The sequence below is a fragment of the Gorilla gorilla genome, chromosome 6 (assembly GCF_029281585.2).
Source record: "Gorilla gorilla gorilla isolate KB3781 chromosome 6, NHGRI_mGorGor1-v2.1_pri, whole genome shotgun sequence".
Classification (NCBI taxonomy): Eukaryota; Metazoa; Chordata; class Mammalia; order Primates; family Hominidae; genus Gorilla; species Gorilla gorilla.
This window is the reverse complement of record NC_073230.2, coordinates 167,353,261-167,378,643: the sequence shown is the minus strand read 5'-3', so window position 1 is coordinate 167,378,643 and position 25,383 is coordinate 167,353,261. Positions and strand designations below refer to the sequence as shown.

The 25,383-nt window shown below is 53.2% G+C and overlaps 1 protein-coding gene across 3 annotated transcripts in view; it reads left to right on the top strand.

Moving 5' to 3' along the window:
* Positions 1–25,383, top strand: part of PTPRN2 (protein tyrosine phosphatase receptor type N2) — a 1,029,630-nt gene that overhangs the window by 84,826 nt on the left and 919,421 nt on the right. For 2 of the 3 annotated variants that reach the window (XM_055347413.2, XM_055347411.2), the window contains exon 2: positions 9,888–9,938. The exons of the other annotated variant lie outside the window; for it this stretch is intronic. In XM_055347413.2, the coding sequence (XP_055203388.1) occupies positions 9,888–9,938 (51 nt within the window). The remainder of the gene's footprint in view (positions 1–9,887; positions 9,939–25,383) is intronic. 3 annotated transcript variants of the gene reach the window in all.

The following is a 25,383-nucleotide window of genomic DNA, read 5'->3' as shown; positions in this document are numbered from 1 at the left end:
CCTAAAATAATTTGTATAAGGCCAATCATTTCTTATCCGGGTGATGAAGAATTTGGATCCAGAAAACAAATTGTAAAGAGTTTGTTAAATTTACTTTTAACAATTTTTATAATGTGCTGACCGAAGTTTTCACTTTACGGATGATTTCCACATGTGATGCCCTTGCTTCTCAGTGTGGTGGGCAGCCCGGCGGACGAGTCACCAGGGAGTGTTTTGGAAATGCTGAATCTTTGGCTCCGTCCCAGGCCCGGGGAATAGAAATACTCCTTTAACAGGGCCCAGCTGGTTCACATGCACATCAAAGTGTGGGAGAGGCTGTTTCCATGATGATGATGATGATGATATAACTCACATTTCCTAAGGGGGGTCTTGAGATGATAAGGTCTTTTTGTTAGAGGGCTTGGTGCTTTAACAATGACTGAGAAACTGTGAACTGGATTTTTCCTCTCTTTCATCAGAGACCACAACTAAGTCAGCCCAGTACTGCTAAAAAGCTTGTTTACCTTTTAAATTATGTGTCTGAAGTACCACATGTCTGAAGTTCACATTTACAGCAGGGTAGGCTGTGTGGTTCACGTGTGCCGTGTCTCAGCAATCCTGAGCAATACATCTATCTTTCTTCACTTTATTCTCACTTTTGGTACTGTTCTTTCATGGGTCATACTATATTTTAATCCAGCACATGAGAGTTACCGGTTGAAGTTCTCTGAGATTAGCTTAACCATTTCATCCCCGGCATAGCCTGGCTACCTGCACCTGCAGTATTTAATGTTCAAGGATTTTCATCAGATACTTTTTCAAAGCTTGTCTTTAACTTTTTATCTGTGAAAGCAAGGTTAGAAATGTTTTCTTAGTCCCGAAGAATGACTCAGCAAACATCCTTCTTTTGAAGGTATTATCCCATTTCAGGAAATCGAGGACAAAAAACCAGAGCCGATTAAAAACCAAGAGCTGATTAAAACCACGTGCCATTTAGAATAAATATAGTTGAGGTTGCTGCTCTTAATGTCCTCAGATGAATGAAGGAGGAATGTGTAGCATGGAGAGCGCATTTCCCAAAAAGTAACTCCTGGACTTTAAAAATAAAACAAACAATTCTGGTAGGTATCCTGAATTTGGTACAATTTCTTACTCTTAAGAGAGTTTAAATAAATCTGTGCAATTAGGAACCTGAAATAAGGAAATTAATCAAAGTAAGAGGTTTTGTTTTTCCTAAAAATAAATGATAGGACTTGATGGTCGTCCTGGTACCCAGCTCGCTGCCCTTCTTCCAGGGTGGAGTGAGCTGGTTCTTTTTCTGTGGGAAGCTGATTTTGTGAACAGGAGGAGTTGAAATCAGGAACTGCCTTAGAATTGTGGCCCCAGCTTCAAACAAGAACCGACTTTACAGAAGCCAAAGACGTGAGGAGGACCTTGGCCCTTTCAGCCTCTGCTGAGCACACACATCACCGTTGTGATGGAGCGGACTGACCAGGCGTATGGGGTGGAGGTGAATTGGAGGGGCCTGAGCCCCAAGGATCCACCTTTGCAGTAAGGCACGGTCACTCATCCATGTTCGTGTGTGCCCTCCCAGCTCCTGCTCACGTGTGACATCTGTGCCCGGCAGAACAGGCCCAGCATGGAAGGAGTGTGAGCCTCAGGCCCCTCCTCCCAGCACAGGGGACGGACAGGTGTCCCCGCAGGAACAGGGCCCAGAGGCTGTGCAGCAGGCAGGCCCTCGTGCCTGCAGGAGAAACCTTGGCCCGAACTTGCCAGCGGTCAGCTCCCGTCGTTCATGGCAATTGAGTGTGCAGTGGCGCAGAGAACATGCCACTTATAACTGTTTTGGGGTCCTGCCTTGTAGGTCTAAGATCCAGGCCACCGTGCAGCCCTCAGGATGGGGCACCCATCTTCCTGCTCTTTGAGGCATTGAGGCTGAAGTTTCCAGAATCTTCTGGGTGATTATCCCTCCTCCCGCTATCAATTTGGCTGTGGACCCTCCTCTGCGAGGAATGCAGCCATGTGTGTCAACCTCCAGAAATGCCCTGCGCTGAGAGTGTGGCCAAGACAAGGAAGGGACGGGTCCCCAAAACGCTGGGCTGGGGCCGTGATTGAAAGCCTCAGAATTGGGGAGGACTTACTGGGGGGCTCCGTACTCTGGATCGGCAGGTGAAGGGGCCTGAGCAACACCCACCCCTACGTGCAGCGGGCAGGGTGGGGCTGGGTCACCTGGCCAAGGTGGGGCTGCATGTCACCCAACGGAGCCCCTTGCTTGGCAGCCCAGGGAAGGGGGAGGGGCGCAGGGAACAGGGAAGGGGCACAGGGAAGGGGGAAGGGGTACAGGGAAGGGGGAGGGGGCTCAGGGAAGGGGAGGGAGCGCAGGGAAGGAGGAGAGGGAGCAGGGAAGGGGGGGCGCAGGGAAGGGGGAGGGGGCGCAGGGAAGGGGGAGGGGGCGCAGGGAAGAGGGAGGCTGCAGGGAAGGGGAGGGGGCGCAGGGAAGGGGGATGCTGCAGGGAAGGGGGAGGCCTGCAGGGAAGGGGGAGGGGGCACAGGGAAGGGGAGGGGGCGCAGGGAAGAGGAAGGGGTGCAGAGAAGGGGAGGGGAGGCTGCAGGGAAGGGGGAGGGGGCGCAGGGAAGGGGGAAGGGGAGCAGGGAAGGGGAGGGGGGCGCAGGGAAGGGGGAAGGGGAGCAGGGAAGGGGAGGGGGGCGCAGGGAAGGTGGGGGGGCGCAGGGAAGGGGAGGGGAGGCTGCAGGGAAGGGGGAGGGGTGCAGGGAAGGGGGAAGGGGAGCAGGGAAGGGGAAGGGGCACAGGGAAGAGGAAGGGGTGCAGGGAAGGGGAGGGGAGGCTGCAGGGAAGGTGGGGTGCAGGGAAGGGCGAAGGGGAGCAGGGAAGGGGAGGGCGGTGCAGGGAAGGTGGAGGGGGTGCAGGGAAGGGGAAGGCTGCAGGGAAGGGGAGGGGCGCAGGGAAGGGGGATGCTGCAGGGAAGGGGGAGGCCTGCAGGGAAGGGGAGGGCGGCACAGGGAAGGTGGAGGGGGCGCAGGGAAGGTGGAGGGGGCGCAGGGAAGGGGAAGGCTGCAGGGAAGGGGAAGGGGAGCAGGGAAGGGGAGGGCGGCGCAGGGAAGGTGGAGGGGGCTCAGGGAAGGGGAAGGCTGCAGGGAAGGGGAGGGGGCGCAGGGAAGAGGAAGGGGTGCAGGGAAGGGGAGGGGAGGCTGCAGGGAAGGGGGAAGGGGAGCAGGGAAGGGGAGGGGGGCGCAGGGAAGGGGGAGGGGGTGCAGGGAAGGGGGAGGGGTGCAGGGAAGGGGAGGGGGTGCAGGGAAGGGGGAGGGGCGCAGGGAAGGGGAGGGGGTGCAGGGAAGGGAAGGGGGATGCTGCCCGGAAGGGGGATGGGGCGCAGGAAAGGAGGAGGCTGCAGGGAAGGGGAGGGGGCTCAGAAGGGGGGTGCAGGGAGGGGGGAAGGGGCGCAGGGAAGGGGGGCACAGGGAAGGGGAGGGGGCACAGGGAAGGGGAGGGGGTGCAGGGAAGGGGAGGGGAGGCTGCCGGGAAGGGGGAGGCTGCAGGGAAGGGGGACACTGCAGGGGTTGTCCCCAGACTGGGACTGGGCTTTCAGGGAAGCAGTCAGTCCCTCTCATGTGGAGGTGGGCTGGCTTCCGTCCAGGCCGCTGCCAGGTCCCTTGGTCATAGGCTCTCGGCAGAGGGGCTGAGCGCTGTCTCCTGCTGCCCCCTGCTGCCCCCCGAGCCCTGTCCGCAAGCCACAGTCAGGGATGGGCAATCAGGCCTGGCAGGAGCTGCCAGGGCTGCCTCCCTCTTGTCAGAGACAGATCTGGGAGGAGCCAGAAGCCTTCCTCCTCCCTCTCTCCCTCTCTGCCTCTTCCTTTTGTCTTTGAAATTGCAATCACAGCTTTCATCTGAGCCTTGGGCCACAGAAGCCAGATGCCCTGACCGCAGGGCTGCCTGAGACGAGGGTCCGGGGGTCTCTGTCCTCCCACGCCCAGCCTGGCAGAGGCAGCCCCGCCTCCGGGTTGAGGCGCTTTAATCTCTCACTTTTCAGGCTGATTCCTAGAATAGGGGTTCTTAATGTGGAAATGGCTTTCTATTCCTGCCTGGATGCCGCCCTGGTTTAACACGTTGTTTTCTATCCGATGGAAACATTTAGAAAACCTCAGTGGGGTGTGGGGACTCCTTGGTCCCAAGGGTCTGTGCTGCCGGGAGGGGATGCTGAGATTGGGGGGTAGCTATGGCCCAGGCAGTGCCCACCCGCCAGCAGGCAGGCGCTTCACTCTTACCCCCCCTGCAGTGGGCAGGGTGCATTCTCATTTACATCTGAGAATGCGAGGGAGAAGGGAGGCTTTGCCAGGTGCATGGCGTTGTGTTTGCTGCAGAGGAGGTGGGGTTGGAGCCTGGGCACCCTGCTCTCTCTCCAGAATGTTAAAAATGAGGATGATGTTTAAAAAGAGCATCTCTTCAAACACCGCACCTTCCTTTTCTATGATGATGCGTTCGTTCCTAGGAAAGAATGTGATTTAACATAACCCCAGAGCCTCAGGCTGTCCTAAGCCCTAGCGTTTTCTGCAGGGAGAGGTGGGAAACATGGCTTTGACAGGAATCACATCTGGGATGGGCTCTGGCGTTGAAACCCACGGTGGTGAGACTGCCACTGCTGCAGGTGACATCTGTCATCGAAGGACCTGCTCCAGGCAGTAGGGACTGGGGTTCCTGGGGTGCTGGCATGGTTTTTTTTAAGGCTGTAGAGGGGGACAGGACAAAGACACAGAGTGACTGACAGTAACAGGGTCGGATTGGGCGTGGAGGCTGTGAGCTCTGAAGAGCGGGGGAGGCTGGCGGGGCCAGGGAGGAAAAGGCTGGGTGTAGATTACTTCACTCTGCTTCGTTATATTTTTTAGATGAGGAAATCTGTGTGTGTTCCTTGTACCAAGTGAGTGGTGCTGACACAGGTGAAGCCCCCGCATCCCCTTCTCAGGGGCTGTCTCAGTTCAGGTTCAGCAACTTCCCCAACAGACCTGCATCTCCATGTTTGCACAGCCACGGGATCCTGGCGTTCCCGTTGCTGCGTGTGTTGGTGCTGTCTGGGAAGATGCTTTCCTGTTTGCAGTTGGATCCCAAGGCCTTGGTCATTCCGGCCTCAAAGCAGGGTCTTCAGTGAGCCCCTCTCAGGAAGGGCGATTAGTGAGTGGCCAGCAGCTCACAGGCTTCTGAGGAGTCCTGTCTGCGGCTTGGAGGCAACAGGTGCCGGTGCTGAGCCTGCTGTCCAGGAACCTCCCCTCCTCCCTCTTTGGTTCCTGCTGTGGGATGCCAGCTCACATCAGCTGGATTTTATGGGCCTCAGTGGAAAGTGTAGCACAATTTCAGAAGGCGTGTGCATCCTGCTGCTGATGACAGCCTTCCCCTGCCCTCACGGCAGAGTCAGGCGAGAAGCCTGAACCCAGGAAGGGCCTTCCACGGTGGTGGTAGAGACAGGGTTGGGCAGGGGCCATGGATTTTTAGGCCATGTCTGCCTTGGCCACAGCGATGCCCAGAGATGGGAGGAAGCAGAGCAGGTGCATGTGGTACAGGATGTGCCGAGCTTCCTCCCAGCCAGTGAGAGAGGTGGTGGGCTGTGTTCACATTTACTGTATTTCCACAATGAACCACAAACTCTCCATAAACATCTCTTAGGAGTCATTGGGGTAAGAGAGGCAGATCCAGCCTGACTCCTTGCAAAACTGGATCCATTTTCATCTTGAGAAGGGTAAGAAAAAAGGGGCACCACAATGGTGACAAGATACTGCTTAGAGTTCTGAGGACACAGTAGGGAAGCAGAATCAGAACAAGATCAGCATGCATGAGTGTACCCATGTACGTGTGCATACGTGCACCCATGTACATGCGTGCATACGTGTACCCATGTACGTGTGTGCATACGTGTACGTGTATGCAGGTGTATGCTCACATGTATGAGTGTGTGCATGTGTGTATGCATGCAGGTGTGTGTGTGTGTATGTGTGCAGGCATGAGTGTGCCTGTGAATGGGCATGACTGCATGCATGCATGAGTGTACCCATGTACGTGTGTGCATATGTGTACATGTCTGCAGGTGTATGCTCACATGTATGAGTGTGTGCATGTGTGTATGCATGCAGGTGTGCATGTGTGTATGTGTGCAGGCATGAGTGTGCCTGTGAATGGGCATGACTGCATGCATGCATGAGTGTACCCATGTACGTGTGTGCATATGTGTACATGTCTGCAGGTGTATGCTTACATGTATGAGTGTGTGCATGTGTGTATGCATGCAGGTATGCCTGTATATGTGCAGGCATGAGTGTGCCTGTGAATGGGCATGACTGCATGCATGTATGAGTGTGCACGTGTGTATATGTGTGCACATGCTTGTGTGTGCATGTGTGTATATGTGTGCACATGCATGCATGACTGGATGTGCTTGTCTCTGTGCTGAAGCAGGAGGGATACCCTGTGAACACAGAGTGAGGAGGAACCCCTGAGCACCACAGCCCTGCTATAGGGTTCAGCAGAGTAGCAATTTGAGAATTTGGGGAATGTCACATGTTTTCATGCAAAAGGGTGGATAATACATTGAAGTGAAGGAATTCCAGTTTTAAGTGCTGGACACACAAGGTTAAGGGCCCCACAGGCCGCTGTTGGCTTTCCTTGTGGATTCAGCTTCTTGGCCTCAGAATGACATCTGGACCTTAGTGTATGCAGTCTGTGAGCCCACAGGGTACACAAGTCCGGGATGCCACTTGCCGCCACATGTTGGGTGTGGTGCCCACTCGAGGAAGGCGTGTGCCCGAGGCGCCTGGGCTGGGTTGAACCAGTGTCTGCCAGAGAAAATGTCTTTTCTCTGGATGATTTATGGTCATAATTACTATTAGTAGGTGGCTGATACTTAAAATGAAATTTGCTCTTTTGTAATTTTAGAACAAATAACTTAGCACTCAAATTAGCATATCCACTGGCTGAGTGAAATATGCATAACATTTGCAGCTCTGGTAATCATGTGAAATGCTGCTGCTGTGTTTGCCTCTTACCAAGGAGTGCTGCAGGTTTTCCACTGTCACTTCTCATCAGTCCTCTGGAGTAACGAATCAGGTTGGGCACATGCCAGTAACAGGTGGTTTTCCAAGGTCAGGATCCAAGAGATCATTTGATGCACATCTCATTCAGATCACATCTAATTGTCAGCCACGGTTAAGGCAGAGATGGGAAGAAAACAGGGGCTTTCTTCCTGGTGCCTCTCCTAGCAGAGCTCCGTCATCTGCCATTTCCACGTGACAAACATGGAGTTAGAACGTGAGCTCTGTCTGCAGCGTCCCTGCATCTGCCTTCCCCCAAGGTCTCTGTTCCTCCACGCTGGAGATGCACCCTAGAATCCTGAGCAGAGTCCTGTAGCTCCTGCCAGAGCGGGACCAGGGACGTTCCACGACATCGGACTACTAACCTCCAGCACATCTCCGGTGTGGTCACATCCTTACTGCTCCCAGCTCCTTCTCTGTGCGCCTCTGTGTGCCTGGGGCGGAGGGGCCCTCACAGCTGAGGCTCTCCCTCGGGGAGGCAGTGAGTGGAGCCTCGGAGGTCACTGCGTGAGGATCTGAGAGGTCCTCTAACCTCCATGCTGACCTTTTCAAGGTCACTGCTTTTGTGGGGAGTGGTGTCTGCCTCTCCTCCTGCTGTTCAAACGCCGGGTATGTGTCTCTCAGAACGTTCCCTGCCACGCTCCTGTAGGCCGTTCACCTCCTCTGCCTGGCTCAGGCACTTGTTGAATGAAGAAATAATGCAGAGAATACAGACTGAATGTGGGGTTAGCTGATGGGTAAATGGGATTAAGAAATGAAATGCTGGCCAGGCGCGGTGGCTCACGCCTGTAATCCCAGCACTTTGGGAGGCCGAGGCAGGTGGATCACTTGAGGTCAGGAGTTCGAGACCAGCCTGGCCAACATGGTGAAATCCCGTCTCTACTAAAAATACAAAAATTAGTTGGGTATGCTGGTGCACGCCTGTAGTCCCAGCCACTTGGGAGGCTGAGGCAGGGGGATTGCTTGAACCTGGGAGGCAGAGGTTGCAGTGAGCCAATATCACACCATTGCACTCCAGCCTGGGTGATAAGAGCAAGACTCCATCTCAAAAAAAAAAAAAAAAAAAATCTGTTTTTCATGAGATTGTTATTTCAAAACAAAACAAACAAAAACCCCCAAAAACCTAAAACAATCTCTGCTTGGATTGGAGGCTCCCGTCAATGGGTGGGGTGTCCACCCGCCTGTGACTGCTGGCAGGCGATGGTGGTGGGCACTGGGCTGGGCAGGCACTGGCTGGGCAGGCCAGGGCTGCACCTAGGCCACCTCCTGGGAGGAAGCAGACCCCAGCCAGGGGCCGCCCTGCAACTGTGGAAGGCTCGTGAAGCCGTTGTGAGATGAGCGAAGCTGCCTCCTCCTGTGAACTCCCGGCGTTGGGTCCTGCTAGGCTCTGTGCTGCCTTAGGTCTGGAATGATGTTTAGTTTTAAAGCCTCCGCACGTGCTGGTTTAAGGCAACCAAGGGCTTCCTCTGTAAGGGTTTTAGGCCGGCTCCCTCAGGAGGAAGTAGTGACTGGAAACTTTAACGTGACCCTGGGGGTGAATCCCTCAGTAATTCATAACTTTCTCCGGATTCCTCAGTTTCTTTGTTCACCCATTTGCTCCTGGGCACCTGCCCTGTGCCAGACACACAGAGGGCATGGGAGGAAACAGTAGAGGGTGGAAACAGGCATGCGCCCGGCTCCTGAACTCCAGGAGAGGGAAATACACACTCAATCCACAGTCACTGCACAGTGTGGCGAGTCCCGAAAAGGACGCCTGGGCAGCCGGGGGAGAGTCTGGGGCTTCCACAGGGATCTTGGCGGATGAACAGGCGTTTGTCGGTTGGTGAAGCAGCATTGAAGGCACTATGCTTTGCAGGAATGAGTGAAAGACACTGCGTGTTCAGACCACACCCGGCCTTGGGTGAGAGACACGGCGCGTTCACATCACACCTGCCCTTCGCTGGCGGTGCGACTCCCGCCTCGTGGCCCTGGGGCCCTCCCGGTTCTGGTGTCCTGTGTGCTCACGCCCTCGCCGGAGCTGCTCCCTAGCGGGGTGGTGCTTTCTGGACCCATCTCTCTGTGTTTAAGACAGGCGTGGACGTGGAGCTGAACGCCAACCTTTGCCAGCCTGCTCGGCCGCGGGGGATGCGTGGCTTGGGGTCGCCTGGCCACCCAGGCACCACGGAGCTTCTGGAGCCCCTTCCTGGGTGGGGACTGAGGCGCTGCCTCTGCCCCGCGTCTTCTCCAGGGCCTGGCCCAGCCGCGCTGGCCTTTCCTGCCCGTCTTCGTCTCCGCTGCTTCCGCTGCCTCCTTTCCTCTCCCGACCCTCTCCTGCGTCTCTTGTCTGTGGCCACGGACGCCACGGTTTGCTTCCCACGCAGCCGGGCTCTCCGCGGAGCTCGTTACCTCTCTGGAAGCCTCCGCTCCCCGGGGCCCGGCAGCCTTGCTTCCAGGGACGCGGTGCGTGCGGTGAGCACCCGGTCCAGGGGAGGCGCCGGGCCCAGGGGAGGCCTCAAGGGGAGGCCCCGACCCCGCTGCTGCTCCCGCGGCCAGAGTCTCCTGTGATGACGCCGGCTTGACCCTCAGCCGAGAGCTGTGGGCCTGGTCCAGGTGAGAGCTGGGCTCCGGGACTAGGCCAGGAGGCCTCGCACGTGGCCGAGTCAGGGGCGCAGCGTTCTGGCTTCAGAATAATCGGCCCCATCTCGGAAAAGCCGGGTCGGAGGAGCCTGCTTGACCGGCGGTTTCTCTGAAATTCACCAGGGGGCCAGGAAGGCAGCCTCGGGGGCACCCCCCTCCTCCCCTCCAGCTGACCGCGTCTCTTCTCTGTTTCCCCGCAGGCTGCCTGCTCGAGGAGGGCCTCTGCCGAGCGTCCGAGGCCTGTGTGAACGGTGAGTGTGGGGTCCTGGCTGCTGCGCCCTGGTCTGCCCCTCTCCTGCCCGCCGTGCGCAGCGCCCAGCCTGGTGAGCCCCGCCGCTGGCCTGGAGCTGGGGCCGCCCGGGGCGCGCTGCCGAGAGGAGGCGGATGGAGCCGCGGAGCCATGGGCTGCGGCCTCGGTGGGTGGGGGGAAGAGGTTGCCCGGGTTCTGGGCGCCCATCGCTCGCACCAACCCTTGCTTTCTGATTTTGTTTTGCTCTGTCCTTCGGCAAGTTTTTCATCCTTTTTTTAAAAAATTTTTTGAGACAGAGCCTCACTCTGTCGCCCAGGCTGGAGTGCAGTGGGGCTATCTCCTGTCACTGCAACCTTCGCCTCCTGGGCTCAAGCGATTCTCCTGCCTCAGCCTCCTGAGTAGCTGGGATTACAGGCGTGCGCCACTGCACCCGGCTAATTTTTTGTATTTTTAGTAGAGACAGGGTTTCACCATGTTGGCCAGGCTGGTCTTGAACTCCTGACTTCAGGTGATCCACCCGCCTCGGCCTCCCAAAGTGCTGAGATTACAGGCGTGAGCCACCACGCCCGGCCAGGTTTTTCGTCCTTTAAGCCACTGATTTTCCTCTCTTATCAGGCGGATAAGAAAACAGTGCAAACGCTGTGTTTTCAGGTTGGGCTGAAAGCCCATGAGGACGGCAGTTATTATGAAATACGGCGAGCAGCGGGTCCCGCAGAGCCCCTTCCCTCCAGCGCGGTCAGGCAGAGGGCATCTCCCAGGGCAGACGCCACCCGGGCCTGTCTGATGCCGGTGAACTGGGCGCTGTGCGCTCTGAACGCGCAGGGGAGGGTTAAACTCCAGTATCCTCAGAAAAGCGCTGGGCGGAGCCGCCTTTCTCCAAGTCAGGGGCTGCGTGTGGGCCCGCGGCTCGCTGAGCGAGGCCTTCTCTTTCCCCAGCTCCCTGCCCATCTGTCCTCAGACTGTGGGCAGGAGCAGATTTAATCCTAGCCAGGATGGCGGGGCCTGCCCAGAGGCCCCTCGCACCCACTAATCTCTGCACAGACGTGGGTGCCGGCGGGGGACTGAGGTGCAGGGCAGGGCGCTGGCCTGGGGTGCCGCCCTCCTGGGGCCTTTCAGGACAGGCCTCCCCTGCACTGGTGCATCCAGGGGGAGCCGAGGTGAATGCCTCTGAGGGTCTGAGAAGCGAAACCGAGGAGCTCGTGCGCCCTGGGGTGGGACCAGCCCTGGGTTCCGGATGGAATTTTGGGGCTGGGGGCACCTCTGTGTCTGTGCCTAGGCAGCTTCTGGGGTCGGGAAGGGAAGCCACGGTGGAGGCGCCAAGAGGAGAGCAGGTCCTCAGCGGCGGCAGCTTCTGCTGTTTTCTCTTCTTTCGGGAGATTCCTGTGCCGAGTGTGACAAGTGGGAACCGGCAGCTCGAGGGGTGCAGTGTGGGTGGTGGGTGAGGTTCTGGCCCAGCCTAAGACCCCCTGGGGCTCCCTGTCATCTACTCCGTGCAGCTTTAATTTGGAGGCAGTCTTAAGAAAAATAGCTATATTGAAAAGCGTACGTCGTCTGCCTGGACTCAACAGCTTTTGATGATAATGGAAGCAGGTGTGTGTGTTTAATTTAATTGGAGCCGTAAGTAGCCCCAGCAGAATAAAAGCCGAGGCTGTCTCCCCGGCTCCTTGGCAAAGGCCGGCCTGGGTGTCCGACTGTGATCATTCTCAGACTTTTTTCTCCCCAACCTTGACTTGCCTCCCAGACATAGAGTCGTCTCAACATCATATCCAGATAATGACTGTGGATTCCTTGGAAGAGAAAAGCAATTTAAATGTAAATTCACATATTCAGGCCTTGATTTATAGAAACAGACGATATTTGATTTTTTTTTTTTTTATGATGCACTGAAGGTCTAGGAAACAGCGAAGCCGGTGGTGCCCAGTCTTAGAAAACTGCGCTTTGCGAGGCTGACGGGGAGCGATAGGAGAAGTGGTTCCTGCGCTGGCTCAGATTTGTGGTTGCCATGGTGACTGGTTTAGCCCGAGGCTGGCGGGCCAGGGGTGCGGCAGCCCAGGGTGCGGTGGGGGGCGGCTGCGACTCTAGAACATTCTATCACCAGCCGCAGGGTCTCTTTCTCTCCCTCTGGCTCACTCTCTCTCTTTCCCCCTCTCTTTTCTTAAGGTACGTGTAGGAATATATAATCTTATCAAGCTTGGATATGTTTTTTAAAAGCCCAACAGAGCTTATTAATAAAAAGAAAGTCAAAAGATAAACATACCACCTCACACCCATTAGGATGGCTAGTATTAAAAAACCCCTGAAAATCGGTGTTGGTGAGAATGTGGAGAAATTGAACACTTGTGCGCTGCTGATGGGAATGTAAAATGGCGTCGTTGCTGAGGGAAACAGTATGGTGGTTTCCTAAAAAATTAAAAATAGAGTTTTTAATTTGCCTCAGCAACCCCACTTCTGGGTACGTACCCCATAACACAGGAAGCAGAGACTTGAAGAGCTGTTTGCACACCCATATTCGTAGCAGTTAATGCACAACAGCCAAAGGCAAAAGCAGCTCAGTGTCCACTGATGGGTGAATGGACAAGTGAAACGTGGTCCATCCACATGATGGAATAGTACGCAGCCTTGAAGAGGAAGTGAGTGCTGACACTCGCTGAAACATGGGGGGACCTTGAGGCTGTTATGCTGAGTGAAATAAGCCAGTCACAAAAGGACAAATACTGAATGATTCCACGCATGTGACGTACTAAAGATAGTCAAGTTCATAGAGACAGAAGGTAGAGTGACGGGGCCGGGGGCTGGGGGACAGTTGGGGTGTCAGTGTTTAATTGGTGGAGTTTCAGTTTGGGACGATGGAAGAGTTCTGGGAATAGACGGTGGTGATGACTGATCAACAGTGTGAATGTAATTAACACCACCGAACTGTACACTTAAGAATGGCTAAGATGGTAAATTTTAATGTGACGTATATTTTACCACAATATGCAATTGGAACTATGAAATTGCAGCCTCCGCACATGCTCATTTAACGTAACCGAATGCTTCAGCTGTAAGGGTTTTAGGCCAGCTCCCTCAGGAGGACGTCGTGATTGGAAACTTTAAAGTGACCCTGGGGGCCAATTCCTTGGTAATTCATAACTCTGGAGTAACTTTGGTTATTATAGAAAAAACTGTAAGGGTTCTGGAAGAGAAAGCTTAAGATAAAGCAATCACATAATCCTGGAACAGCTTGTAGAAAAGAGAGTTTAGATGCTGTTACATGGGCATCCTAAAAATGAGGAAAACAGGTTTCAAAGAATTTTTAAAGTGGATTTGATTTCATGGTTGATAACTTTAAATGGGACACATCCAAACACAGGTGGTATGTCCTAAACATTCTAAAGGTATAATAATCAACTACTCCACAATAGAAAAAAGGAAAACAAATCTATGAAGATTAAAATAGATCACGCTTATGTCGGGAAGTGAGCTGGTCGCTTTCACGCCCTGCTGGTGGGAGCATGGCCTGACGTGATCGTGATGGACGCTGACTGGCCGGCACGTTCACGCCACATAAGCGAGGTGGCCCGTGACCCAGCAATCTGATGTGTGAGAATATGCCCCAAGAAAATAATCCATTACCCAAAATACTAAAGAAAACTTGAAGCACAAAGCTGCTTTCTGCAGTGGTGTTTGTATTAATTTTAAAACAGTAGACAAATCATTAATATTAAACAAAGGAGAATGCTTCTTTAAAGCTATGTTATGGTCACATGATTCAAATGTTAAGCAGACATTAAAAGAGAAGTGTTCAAAAAGTTGTTAATAACGTCGGAAAATGCAGGTGGGAGAAAGTAAATGAAAAGCTCAGGATCCAAAACTGAGCGTCTAATATGATCACAGCCGTGCGAAAATGTGGATAGCAGAAAAAGCTCAAAGAAATACACCAGACTGTGAATAGTGGCTCTCTCTGGGTAGTGACTTTTATTTTCTTCATATTTCTCTGGTTTTCCAGTTTTTCACGTGAGCATGTTCCTGCTAAAAGGACAAGAGAGGTGGGAAGGAGGCACATGAAGGAACCACCATTCCCTTTGAGCTCAGAAAGGAGGAGAGGCCTGTGCAGGAGGGGCGCAGAGAGGGGTGGCCGAGCAGGAGGGGCGCAGAGAGGGGTGGCCGAGCAGGAGGGGCGCAGAGAGGGGTGGCCGAGCAGGAGGGGCGCAGAGAGGGGTGGCCGAGCAGGAGGGGCGCAGAGAGGGGTGGCTGAGCAGGAGGGGCGCAGAGGGGTGGCCGAGCTTCTAAGAGTGCGTCAGGACGACCAGACCATAGCGTTGGAGCCCAGGGGCGGAAACCCCGGACGTCCAGGAGGGCAAGAGGAGCAAGTCGCGCTCTCTGCTTGGAGGGAGGTGGAAGAATGGTGACAGGTGGGGGAGGGATGGCTCAGCTACACACCTGTCGGCTCCGTGTCTCGTGGCTCAAGGCTGAATTATGCTGTGACGACCCACAAGCCGAGCGCTCGGTGGCCCGGGTGACACGGGCCTGCGGGCCGTTGCAGGGTGTCTGCCTTCCCTCCGCAGGTGCCCTCCCGGGACGCTGGCGGCCGGGGCCACAGCAACAGCGGCTGGGAGGGGTGCCCTTGCCCTCGTGGCTCACTCCGCCGGCCACGCTGTTGGTGGGGAGGCTCCTCCTGCGGCCGACTCCCCGTGGCGGCGTCACAGCCACAGCCTTCACGTCTCCAACTGCAACTTCTTCTATTCCAAGCCCTTTCTCCACTGAAGAGGGCAGAAAACCACCAGGAACCGAGGACGTCTGTGATGGTGGAGTGTTGTTCGGCCGTGGAAAGGGGGGCAAGAAGCACCGGCACACTGACGCGGAGGAACCTGGCAAACGCCGTGCTCAGAAGAAGAAACCGAGTCACAAAAATCACGAGGGGCATGATTTCATTTATACAAAATGTCCAGGAGGCCAGGGGCGGAGGCTCACCCTGTAATCCCAGCACTTCAGGAGGCCGAGGCAGGCGGATCACTTGAGATCAGGAGTTCACGGCCAGCCTGGCCAACATGGTGAAACCCCGTCTCCACTAAAAATACAAAAATTAGCTGGGCGTGGTGGCGCGTGCCTGTAATCCCAGCTACTCTGGAGGCTGAGGCAGGAGAATCGCTTGAACCTGGGAGGTGGAGGTTACGGTGAGCCGAGTTCACACCATTGCACTCCAGTCTGAGCAACAGAGTGAGACTCTGTCTCTAAATAAATAAATAAGTAAATAAATAAATAAGTCCAGGAGAGGTAAGTCGGTAGAGACAGAAAGTAGTTTGTGGCCGTGTAGGGATGGGGAAAGTGTTGGGGGCATGGGAAGTGATGGCAGAGGGGCAGGTTCCCTTTGGTGGTACTGAGAGGCTCTGAGGTGGACGGTGAGGTGGTCACGGAACTCTGAACATTCAGAAAACCGTTGACTCTTACAGTTTTTTTTTTTTTTTTTTTAAGACAAGCACTTGTTCTGTCGCCAAGGTTGGCGTGCAGTGGTGCAATCCTAGCCTAACGCAGCCTTGAACTCCTAGTCTCAAGTAATCCTCTCACCTCAGCCCTCCCTAGTAGCTGGGACTACAAGCACACACCATCATGCCTGGCTATTTAAAAAAAAATTTTTTTTTGCAGTGATGGAGTCTTACTATGTTTCCCAGGCTAGTCTTGAACTCGTGACCTCAAGTGGTCCTCCCACCTTGGCCTCCCGAAGTGCTGGGATTACAGGCATGAGCCATTGCGCCCGGCCAACTCCTATACTTTAAAAGGCTGAGTTATGTGGTATATGAATTATGTTTCAATAAAGCTATTTTTTAAAAGAAAGAAAAAACTGAGGATACAGTTAGGCAAGGAGGTAAGCATAGTGAAGGATATAGCCAGAGAATTGCATTTCTTTAATAAGGGGTTACTTCCCTGACCCCAGACAGATGGGCTCCCTCCCAGGACATTCAACCCGACACAAAACAAGATGGTTGAAAATGGTGGCTCCACCATCTGGGCACAAAGCAGAACAATAAGCTTGTCCCTCTCAGATTTGGGAGTTTTTCCAGCAAACAATCACCTCCCAGTGCAACTTAGGTACTAAAAGCACTAGCGTTGTCCCCAAAGTGGAAGACTTTAGAATATTCAAATCCAGAGTGTCTCCCTAATTCTTTGAAGCTATGTGATTAACCCTATTTGGATTTTCGGCCACAGCAAGCAGCAAAGGCCATCAGTGGGAAATTATTTATTGAGTGAGTGGATACAAGAATAAATGAATCATCCTTTCATGGCACAAGAGACACCCCCATAGCCCTCAAATAAAAGGTTTATATACCACAGTGGGGAAAAAGTAATTTCTCACCCCTCTCCAGGTTCATGGCTGAGACTTGTATCAAAAGACAGATTAATAAGAGAAAACCCTACCCACTTATTTAATACTGGTTTTCTATGTCACGTGGGAGCCTTCAGAAATGAAGACCCAGGAAACAGGGAAGCCTGTTTTTATGGACAGTTGTGCAGAAGTGTGATCGGAGGGCAAAGGGCGTGCTCTGATGTCATAGGCTGAAGGGCTCAGCAAGGCCTGTCCGGAGTCTTCTAGCTGCTTCTGTGTCTTCGGAGATAAGGACATTCCCCTCTGGGCATAGGGAGGCCCCTCTGGAATGAGGGTCTTAGGACCTGCCTCCGAGGAGAAGGGGCCGGGGGAATTCTGGTTTCTGTGGTCTGCTTCTGCCGTTTTCTTGAGGGCCACCCTGCCATAGTTTGAGGTAGCGTGTTCTGAATCCAGTCTATATAAACATTGCATATCAATTCCCAAAAGTGTGCTTCAGAAATTGCCCAAGAAAAGCTAGTGAATGGGCTCATTTGTGAATATTAAAAGAACCACTGATTTAGCATCTACAGGCAGACCTCGGAGATATTGTGGGTTCAATTCCGGGCCACTACGATAAAGCAAATATGACGATAAAGTGAGTCACACAGATTTTCTAGTTTTCCAGCGCATATAAAAGTTACATTTTACTAGGCTGTGGTCTATTAAGTGTGTAATAGCACTATGTCTAAAAAACAATGTACAGGCCTTCATTAAAAATGTTATTGCTAAAAATGCTAATGATCACCTGAGCTTTCAGCAAGTTGTAATCTTCCTGCGGGTGGAGGGTCTTGCCGCAGTGTTAATGGCTGCTGATTGATCAGGGCCGTGGTTGCTTGAAGGTTGGGGCAACTGTGTTAATTTCTTAAAATAAGACAAATAAAATTGACTGCATCAGTTGACTCTTCCTTCATGAAAGATTTCTTTGCAGAATGCAACGCTGTTTGGTAGCATTTTACCCGCAGTAGAACTTTTTTCAAAATTAAGAGTCAATCCTTTCAAACCCTGCCACTGCCTTATCAAATAAGTTGATGTGATATTCTGAATCCTTTGTTGTGATTTTCACAATGCTCACAGCATCTTCACCAGGAGTAGATTCCATCTCCAGAAACCACTTTCTTTGCTCGTCCCTAAGAAGCAACTCCTCACCTGTTAAAGTTTTATCATGAGATTGTGGCAATTTGGTCACATCTTCAGGCAGCTCTGCTAATGCTGGTTCCCTTGCTGTTCCCACCACATCTGCAGTTCCTTCCTCTACTGAAGTCCTGAATCCCTGAAAGTCATGCATGAGGGTTGGACTCAGCCTCTTCCAGACTCCTGTGAATGTTGCTATTTTGACCTCCCTCCATGAATCACAGGTGTTCTCAATGGCATCTAGAATGGTGAATTTTTTCCAGGAGGTTTTCAATTTACTTTACCCAGATCAGTCAGAGGAATCACTATCTATGGCAGCTGTCATCTTACAAAGTGTGTTTCTAAAATATAAGTCTTGGCTGGGTGCAGTGGCTCATGCCTGTAATCCAAGCACTTTGGGAGGCCGAGGCAGGTAGATCACGAGGTCAGGAGTTCAAGACCAGCCTGGCCAAGATGGTGAAACCCTGTCTCTACTAAAAATACAAAAATTAGCCGGGCATGGTGGCATGTGCCTGTAATCCCAGCTATGCGGGAGGCTGAGGCAAGGAATTGCTTGAACCTGGGAGGCAGAGGTTGTAGTGAGCCGAGATCACACCACTGCACTCCAGCTTGGGCGACAGGGCAAGACTCTATCTCAAAATATTTATATATATGTCTTGAAATGGAAATTATTTTTTGATCCCTGGGCTGCAGAATGGACGAGGTGTCAGCAGGCATGGAAACAACACCCACCTCCTTGTACAGCTGCATCACAGCTCTTGGGTGACTGGTGCACTGCTGATGAGCAGCCGTATTTTGAAAGGAATCTTTTTTGAGCAGTAGGTCTCAATAGTGGGCTTAAAATCTTCAGTAAACCATGCTGTAAACAGATGTGCTGTCATCCAGCTTTGTTCCAGTGACAGAGCACAGGGAGCCATAGATTTAGCATGATTCTTAAGGGCCCTCGGATGAACGAGCATTGGCTTTGACTTAAAGTCCTCAGCTGCATCAGCTCCTCACAAGAGAGCCAGCCTGTGCTTTGAAGCTTTGAAGTCAGGCGCTGTCTTCTCTCTAGCTATGGAAGTCCTAGATGGCATCTTCTTCAATGTAAGGCTGTTTCATCTACATTGAAAATCTGTTGTTAGAGCAGACACCTTCAACACTGATCTCAGCCAGATCTTCTGGAGAGCTTGCTGCAGCTTCTCCATCAGCACTTGCTGCTGCACCTTACACTGTTATGTTATGGAGATGACTCCTTTCCTTCAACCTCATGAACCAACCTCTGTGAGCTTCAGAGTTTTCTTCTGCAGCTTCCTCACTTCTCTCAGCCTTCATGGAATTGAAGAGTGAGGGCCTTGCTCTGGATTAGGCTCTGGCTTAAGGGAATATTGTGGCTGGCTTGGTCTATCTAGACCACTCAGACTTTCTCCATATGAGCAGTAAGGCTGTTTCACTTTCTCGTTTTCTGGAGTAGCACTTTTAATTTTCTCCAAGACTTTTCCTTTACATTCACAACTTGGCTAACTGTTTTACACGAGAGGCCTCATTTTTGGCCTATTCTTGGCTTTCGGCATGGCTTCCTCACTAAGTTTAATCATTTCTAGCTTCTGATTTAAAGTGAGAGAGGTGTGGCTCTTTCTTTCACATGAACACTTAGAGGCCACTGTAGGGTTGCTAATTAGCCTAATTTCGATATTGTTGTGTCTCAGGGAATAGGGAGGCTGGAGGAGAGGGAGAGAGATGGGAGAATGGCTGGTCAGTTACGCAGTCAGAACACACACAGCATTGATCAGTTATGCTCACTGTCTTCTATGGGCACGGTTCATGGTGCCCCAAAACAATGACAGTAACACCAAAGATCACGGATCACAGCTCAGGGATCCAACACTGTGGAAATTACCAAAACGTAGCACAGAGACAGGCGATAAGCACGTGCTGCTGGGAAAATGGTGCCGATGGACGCCTCCATAGGGTTGCCACAAGGCTTCAGGGTGAGACGCAACCCCCGCGATGTGGAACAAAGCTGGAACGTGCTCCTAGGAAGGTCGTGCTCCTCAGACTCTTTATTTAGGTTTGATCAAGCAGTGAATTCAATTTGTGCTGCAGAAACAGTTGCCAGACCCTACCTTCTTGGAATCTAGAATCCCAATTGGGAAATTCTTGCCAAGTAGAGAACCAGTGGCTCAGTTGTTGCATGGTGCTGCTGTCATTACCCAAACAGCAGCCGATCTCCAGAGCAGGAGCCCCCAGTCCCACAGCAGCGAGGAGGACGCCCACTGCGCCGCAGAGCTGGCTTGCGCCTGCCATCCCGTAGTACCCTGTGAGCTCTCCGAGAATCAGCCTTCGGGCGCTGGAGGGTCCGGGAATGCAAGGCTCATTCTGCCCACCCCCACAGGCAGCAGTCAGGACCTGGTTTCTCCGCCATGTGGCCTCAGCATTTCCAGGCTCTCTGAGTGGTTTGTGATTCACAGAGCGTAGATCTCTCAGTTGCTACCTCATCTGTTTTTCAAACCCATTGTGCTTTTCCGCAGCCTCCCAGGTGTCAAAAGTTATTATTCTATTTTTTGCCAGTTCCATAAAACAGAACAGCTCTGCGTCTCAGAGTTGCTGCAGCACTCTGGGTGTCCCCCAGATCACAGCAGGAGCTGGCAGATGCAGCCTGTGATTGCTAATCATGAAAATGGAGAGGAAAAAAAGTTCTGAGCTCCTCCAACGGAAGCGTTCACTTTGCTTCCTCCAGACTTCAAGAAGCCTTTAGTCAGGAAAGAAGAGCGGAGGAGAGAGGGAGGGAGGCTGTCGGCGAGTGGGTCACCCTTTGGGAGCTCCAGGCCGCTTGCAGCAACATCCAGGCTGTTTTGTATTGAGCGCTCACAGAAAGTCCAGGCTGAGTACCTCCTGTGCCACGCCGCCCCACTCACATTGAGTAACATGAGCCCCATTCACAGCCTTAGGGTGAGGAAATTGGAATTCAGAAGAGTTCGGTGACTTGTTCTAGGCCACAGCTCTCAGGCAGCCACTTTGCACCTCAGTCTGTCTGCATCTCCGGCCTCTGTTCTTTACCTCTTCTGCCCCCGAAACACTCACTCGTGGGTCCTGTCCTGTGGCATGTCCACAGCTGAGAAACACGGGAGCCACTGCCCCCAACAATGTGGGTATTGTTAGATGTGTGTTTCCCCAGTGACTGTCGCGGTGACACGTGTTTTCATGATGTGTGTTTTCCCAGTGGCTGTCGCGGTGACACGTGTTTTCATGTCCTGTGGGGCCACTTTCACCTGTGCTTCTGTAAGTTACTGCTCCCATCTTTTCCCCCTTCCCACTGAGTTTTGTCTTTTTCTTGGACTGTGTAGGAGCTCCTTGTCATTGAGAATGTGAACGTGTCTGCCACACAAGTTGCTAATTAAACAGCCACTGAATTACATCTCTGTACGGCGTGTACACAAGTCAGAGCCCACTTTTATAAGTTGTGTTTCTTGTCTGCCCCCCACAGTCATCCTGATGTGAAACCTTCAGTGGCTCCCTCTTTCCCACAGAATCAAGTCAAAACTGAAGGGCACTTGGGGTGTGTGGTCCTTCTCCATGTGGGTCCAGCTCAGGGATGCGTTGAAAGCAGCTTCCTTATCAGGTTAATTTTGGCGTTATTCCCACTCCACTTTCTTTCCCATGCCCTTGTCATGGCTCCGCATCCCACCCATTCTTTGAGACGCAGAGCGGGCCTCTGCCTCCTCATTCGTTACCGACGTGCTGAGCCTTCCTTTCCCGCTCTTCCCCAGTGGCGTCCATTGCTCACCCTACACACAGCACCGAATGCCGGGAGAATGATCAAGACCTTGTGCTTTCACGCCCCTTCCAGTTTGCAGTTTTCCGAGTGTCTGTACGGCACTGCTTTCCCTCCTCTAGCCGTCCACTGCAGTGCACCTGCAGGAGTGCTGGCTGATTTCTGGACAGTTTGGGTCCTGGGGACCAGACGTAGCAGTCATGGGCTGAGCCTTCTTGATTCAAGCAGCACCTGGGGCCGCGGCTTCCGTGCCGTGTGATGACCCACTCAGCCCACTCTTTTTGCCGCCGTGCCTGCCCCACGCTCCGTGGTGACTCTGCAGCACGGCCTGCCTACCACCCCTTGGCTCTTCCCACTCGGTTTCCTGCCCCACAGGCTCTTGGTCCTGCCCCTGCGCTGCTGACCAGTGCTCTCGGTCCTGCCCCCGACCCGCTGACCAGCGCTCTCGGTCCTGCCCCCGACCCGCTGACCAGCGCTCTCGGTCCTGTCCCTGCTCCGCTGACCAGCGCTCTCGGTCCTGTCCCTGCTCCGCTGACCAGCGCTCTCGGTCCTGTCCCTGCTCCGCTGACCAGTGCTCTCGGTCCTGCCCCCGACCCACTGACCAGCGCTCTCGGTCCTGTCCCTGTTCCACTGACCAGCGCTCTCGGTCCTGTCCCTGCTCCGCTGACCAGTGCTCTCTCCCCTTCTCTGTCTTCAGGTGCCTCCCTCTTTCCTGGCCAAGGGTGGATGTGTGGAGGCAGAGTTGTGGACACCCCCTGTGCTCCCTGCCTGTTGGGGCAGCTTGGTCCCCATGGGGGCTGAAAAGAGCAACCTGGCCATGGCTTGGCTGAGCTTTCAGTTGCTTTTTCCAGAAAGGCAGCAGGGGGCCTATCCACATCCTGGGCCTGGCCGAAAACCTGGGGTGAGGGGTGGGTGATGCTGCCTTGGAAATAGACATGGATTTCTTGAACTTACAGGAAGCATACACTACTGGGGTGTCAAAGAGTTTTTTGCTTTAACAGAAAATTCAGCACATTCTTTAAAATCAAATTCTCGGTTGCCTCTCTTGACCCACTTCGGTATTATTTTAATAGTGGATGATGGCAGCAAAGTCTGATTTTATGAAAAGGGAAGATGTTGGCCATTACAGTATTATCCAGTTTTCTTTCAGGTGTGTCAATTAAAATCAATTAAAAAATGAATTATACATATATGGATATATTCAAAAGGAACAGTTTGGAACTATCTAGAATAAAAAGTGAAAATTCCTTTTGTGTCCCTTCACCAAATCTCCCTCCCACTCGGAGGTAACAGACATTTCCTGTTTGCTGTGTGCCCTGTTTTCTGTGCGTGTTAAAATATGTCAGACAGGACTGCATGATATGTGCTTAATGAAGAAAGTCTAGCAGCCAGGGCCCTGAAACGGTCTAACCATCTTTGCATTATTGGTTAGTAATGAACCGGACCATCTAAGATGTCCCAGCCACCTTGTGGGCAGGGCCCCGCCCCTTCATCCTCTCAGAGGGGCTGAGGCAACAGGAAGACCCACAGCTGTGAGACACGAGACCGCATCACTCCGTGTGACTGGCAGTCTCATTGCACTCCCAAATTCCAATGAATAAAACCTAAAAGGGGATGGAAACGAATGACTGAATTGAACTGTGTGAAGCTCAGCCTTATTTGGTGTATTAACAGAAAAAGTAACGTGATATTGAGACTTCAGATTAGTGACTTGAGGTGAGTTAAAATCAGTTCAGCTCAGTTTGGGTCTCACACACACGTGAGCTCAAACGTATGCGTGTGACCCCACCCAATGGCTCTGAAGATGCCGTTCGCTCCTCAAACTTTCCAGGCTTTTCTCTCCTCAGAAGTTTGCTGGGAGGAAGGAGAAGCGGGAGGAACAGAACCAGATTGACATTCTCGCGTCTCTTCTTACTTGGGCGTATTTATAGCATCCCCGCTAAGGACGCCCTCGTTTTAGAGGAACACGTTTTACATTTTTTTTCCAGCCTCCAGGCTGCCTGGCAGCCTCAGGCGGAGAAGCAGATTGACTCGGTGTCAGGGTCACACTCGCAGGCCCCTTGGCGGCACAGACAGGGTGATGGTGCCTGCTGGGGCCCCCTCTCTCCTCTCCCTCCCGAGTGGCATCTGCGCTGTGAATTTTCACGGAGACACAGGCTGATCCTTCGTGCGTCCTTGGCTGGCAGTTGTTGGTGACTTACAGTCATTCATGTGCTGGCAACGGATGGCCCTGCTGTCTTGTGTTGGGACAGCTGTGCGCATCGTTGTCATTGATAGGATTTGAATTTGGTGCTATCTGGTGTGGCTTTGTAACTAAAGTCATAAATAGTGGAGAAACGATGTGTCTGGTTCTAAATTAACAGTGGGGCCGGGTGCAGTGGCTCACACCTGTAATCCCACCACTTTGGGAGGCCAAGGCAGGCGAACTGCTTGAGCTCAGGAGTTCAAGACCAGCCTGGCAACATGGTGAAACCCCTTCTCTACAAAAAGTACAAAAATCAGCCAGGTGTGGTGGCATGTGCCTGTGGTCTCAGCTACGCGGGAGGCTGAGGTGGGAGGATCACTTGAGCCCAGGAAGAGGAGGTTGCAGTGATTAAGCCTTTGCACTCCAGCCTGGGCGACAGAGCCAGACTCTGTCTCAAAAACAAACCAACAAACAAACGGCGGGAGGAACACAAATCGTAGTAAGTATGATATGCAGGTTTCCGAGCCCAGATGTGCAGCCCTGGATTTTGAGGTCTTCCCTCAAGTCAGGACTTTAAGGAAAGAACTCTGGGTTTTGTGTTTCTGCACAATGAAGTTCTAATATCTGACTCCCAAACTTCTTCCCCGTGAGACTGCCTTAATGATGCTCATGTAGACTGGACTGGAATCCCCACTAAGAGAATAAATTACCCGTTAACCAAGACGGTCTCCAGGTGTGTGTGTGCCTTGGCTTGGAAGTTCAATTTCACAGTAGTTAGAATAGCTGCTTGACCCCACAGGCCTGAGAGGGGAGGTAGGATTCAAGGAAGCTGGAGAGTGAGCCCAGCAGGGGCATGTCCTAAAGACCCCGAGAAGGTATTGGAGTGCCCGGCTGGGGTGTGGGTGTCAGCTGGGGGTGGAGGTGGGCGTGCCCTCCCGAGGGTGTTTTGCTGGGGGTTCCTCTGCTGAGTGGGCCCGTCCTTGGTGATTGTCCCTGGTGCACGGCAGGCTTGTTAAGCAGGGGCGAAGCGTGCACAATGTCACCTTTCTCCAGCATCCTCATCTTCATGGTCTCGCTGGGAGAGTGGCCGGGGGTGCCTGAATCAAGGGAACTAGAACAGGTGCTGAAGCTGTTCCCACTCGCAGGAGGAAGAGCGGCATCTGGCCCCAGACAGGGGGAGCTGGGGAGTCCTCGGGGCCCTTCGGGGCCTCCCTAGACAGGGGAAGCTGGGGAGTCCTCGGGGCCCTTCGGGGCCTCCCCAGAACTGTGCTTGTTGGTGGCATCCACAGGCTGCTCCTCTGGGAGCTTGTTGCTTTTCGGGTCCTGAGCCCTCCCGCCTGCCACTGTGGCGTCAGGGAAACTGGTGCCTCCCAAGCACCCCCAGCTCTTCTGCATGAGAAGGTGGGAGACTGTGCTGCAGCCGGGGTTCTTATGATCACCCTCCTCCCTTGCCAGCATCTGCCCTGGAGCTGAACGAGGACCACCAGGCTCCTCAGGGCCTGTCTCCGTGGGGCACCAGGAGGCGCAAATGCCAGTTTGCATCATTGCCCTGTTTTCAGCTGTCCAGGATGCCCATGTCTGCAGAACGCAGTGTGCACAGTCCCACAGGGCACCCTGTGGCATCACCCGGCCTCTCTCTTTGACTTCTCTCCCGCTGAACAGCGAGTGCTTCCCCAAAGCCGTGGGCAGCACCACTCCCGACTCCCTCAGTGGTCAGACGGGCACCCGCCTCTTAGCCCACCTTGGGAAAAGGGTCCCTCTCAGACGGGCACCCGCCTCTTAGCTGACCTTGGGAAAAGGGTCCCTCTCGGAGGAGGGGTGCCCACATTCTGCTGGGCGGTTGACTCCGGTGGAGGTGGCCCGTATTTTGGGCGGGCACATGGGCATGCTCTGTGCAACCTGCAGCATTTACTAAGATGCTCTTGAAAGACCGTTTTCCCTTTTATCTGCTGGGTTGACTTTCCCATTTATCAAATTAACTTTCTAAAGCCTTAAATTTCAGAGATTTGAGAGGATAAGGAATTGTTTAGTAG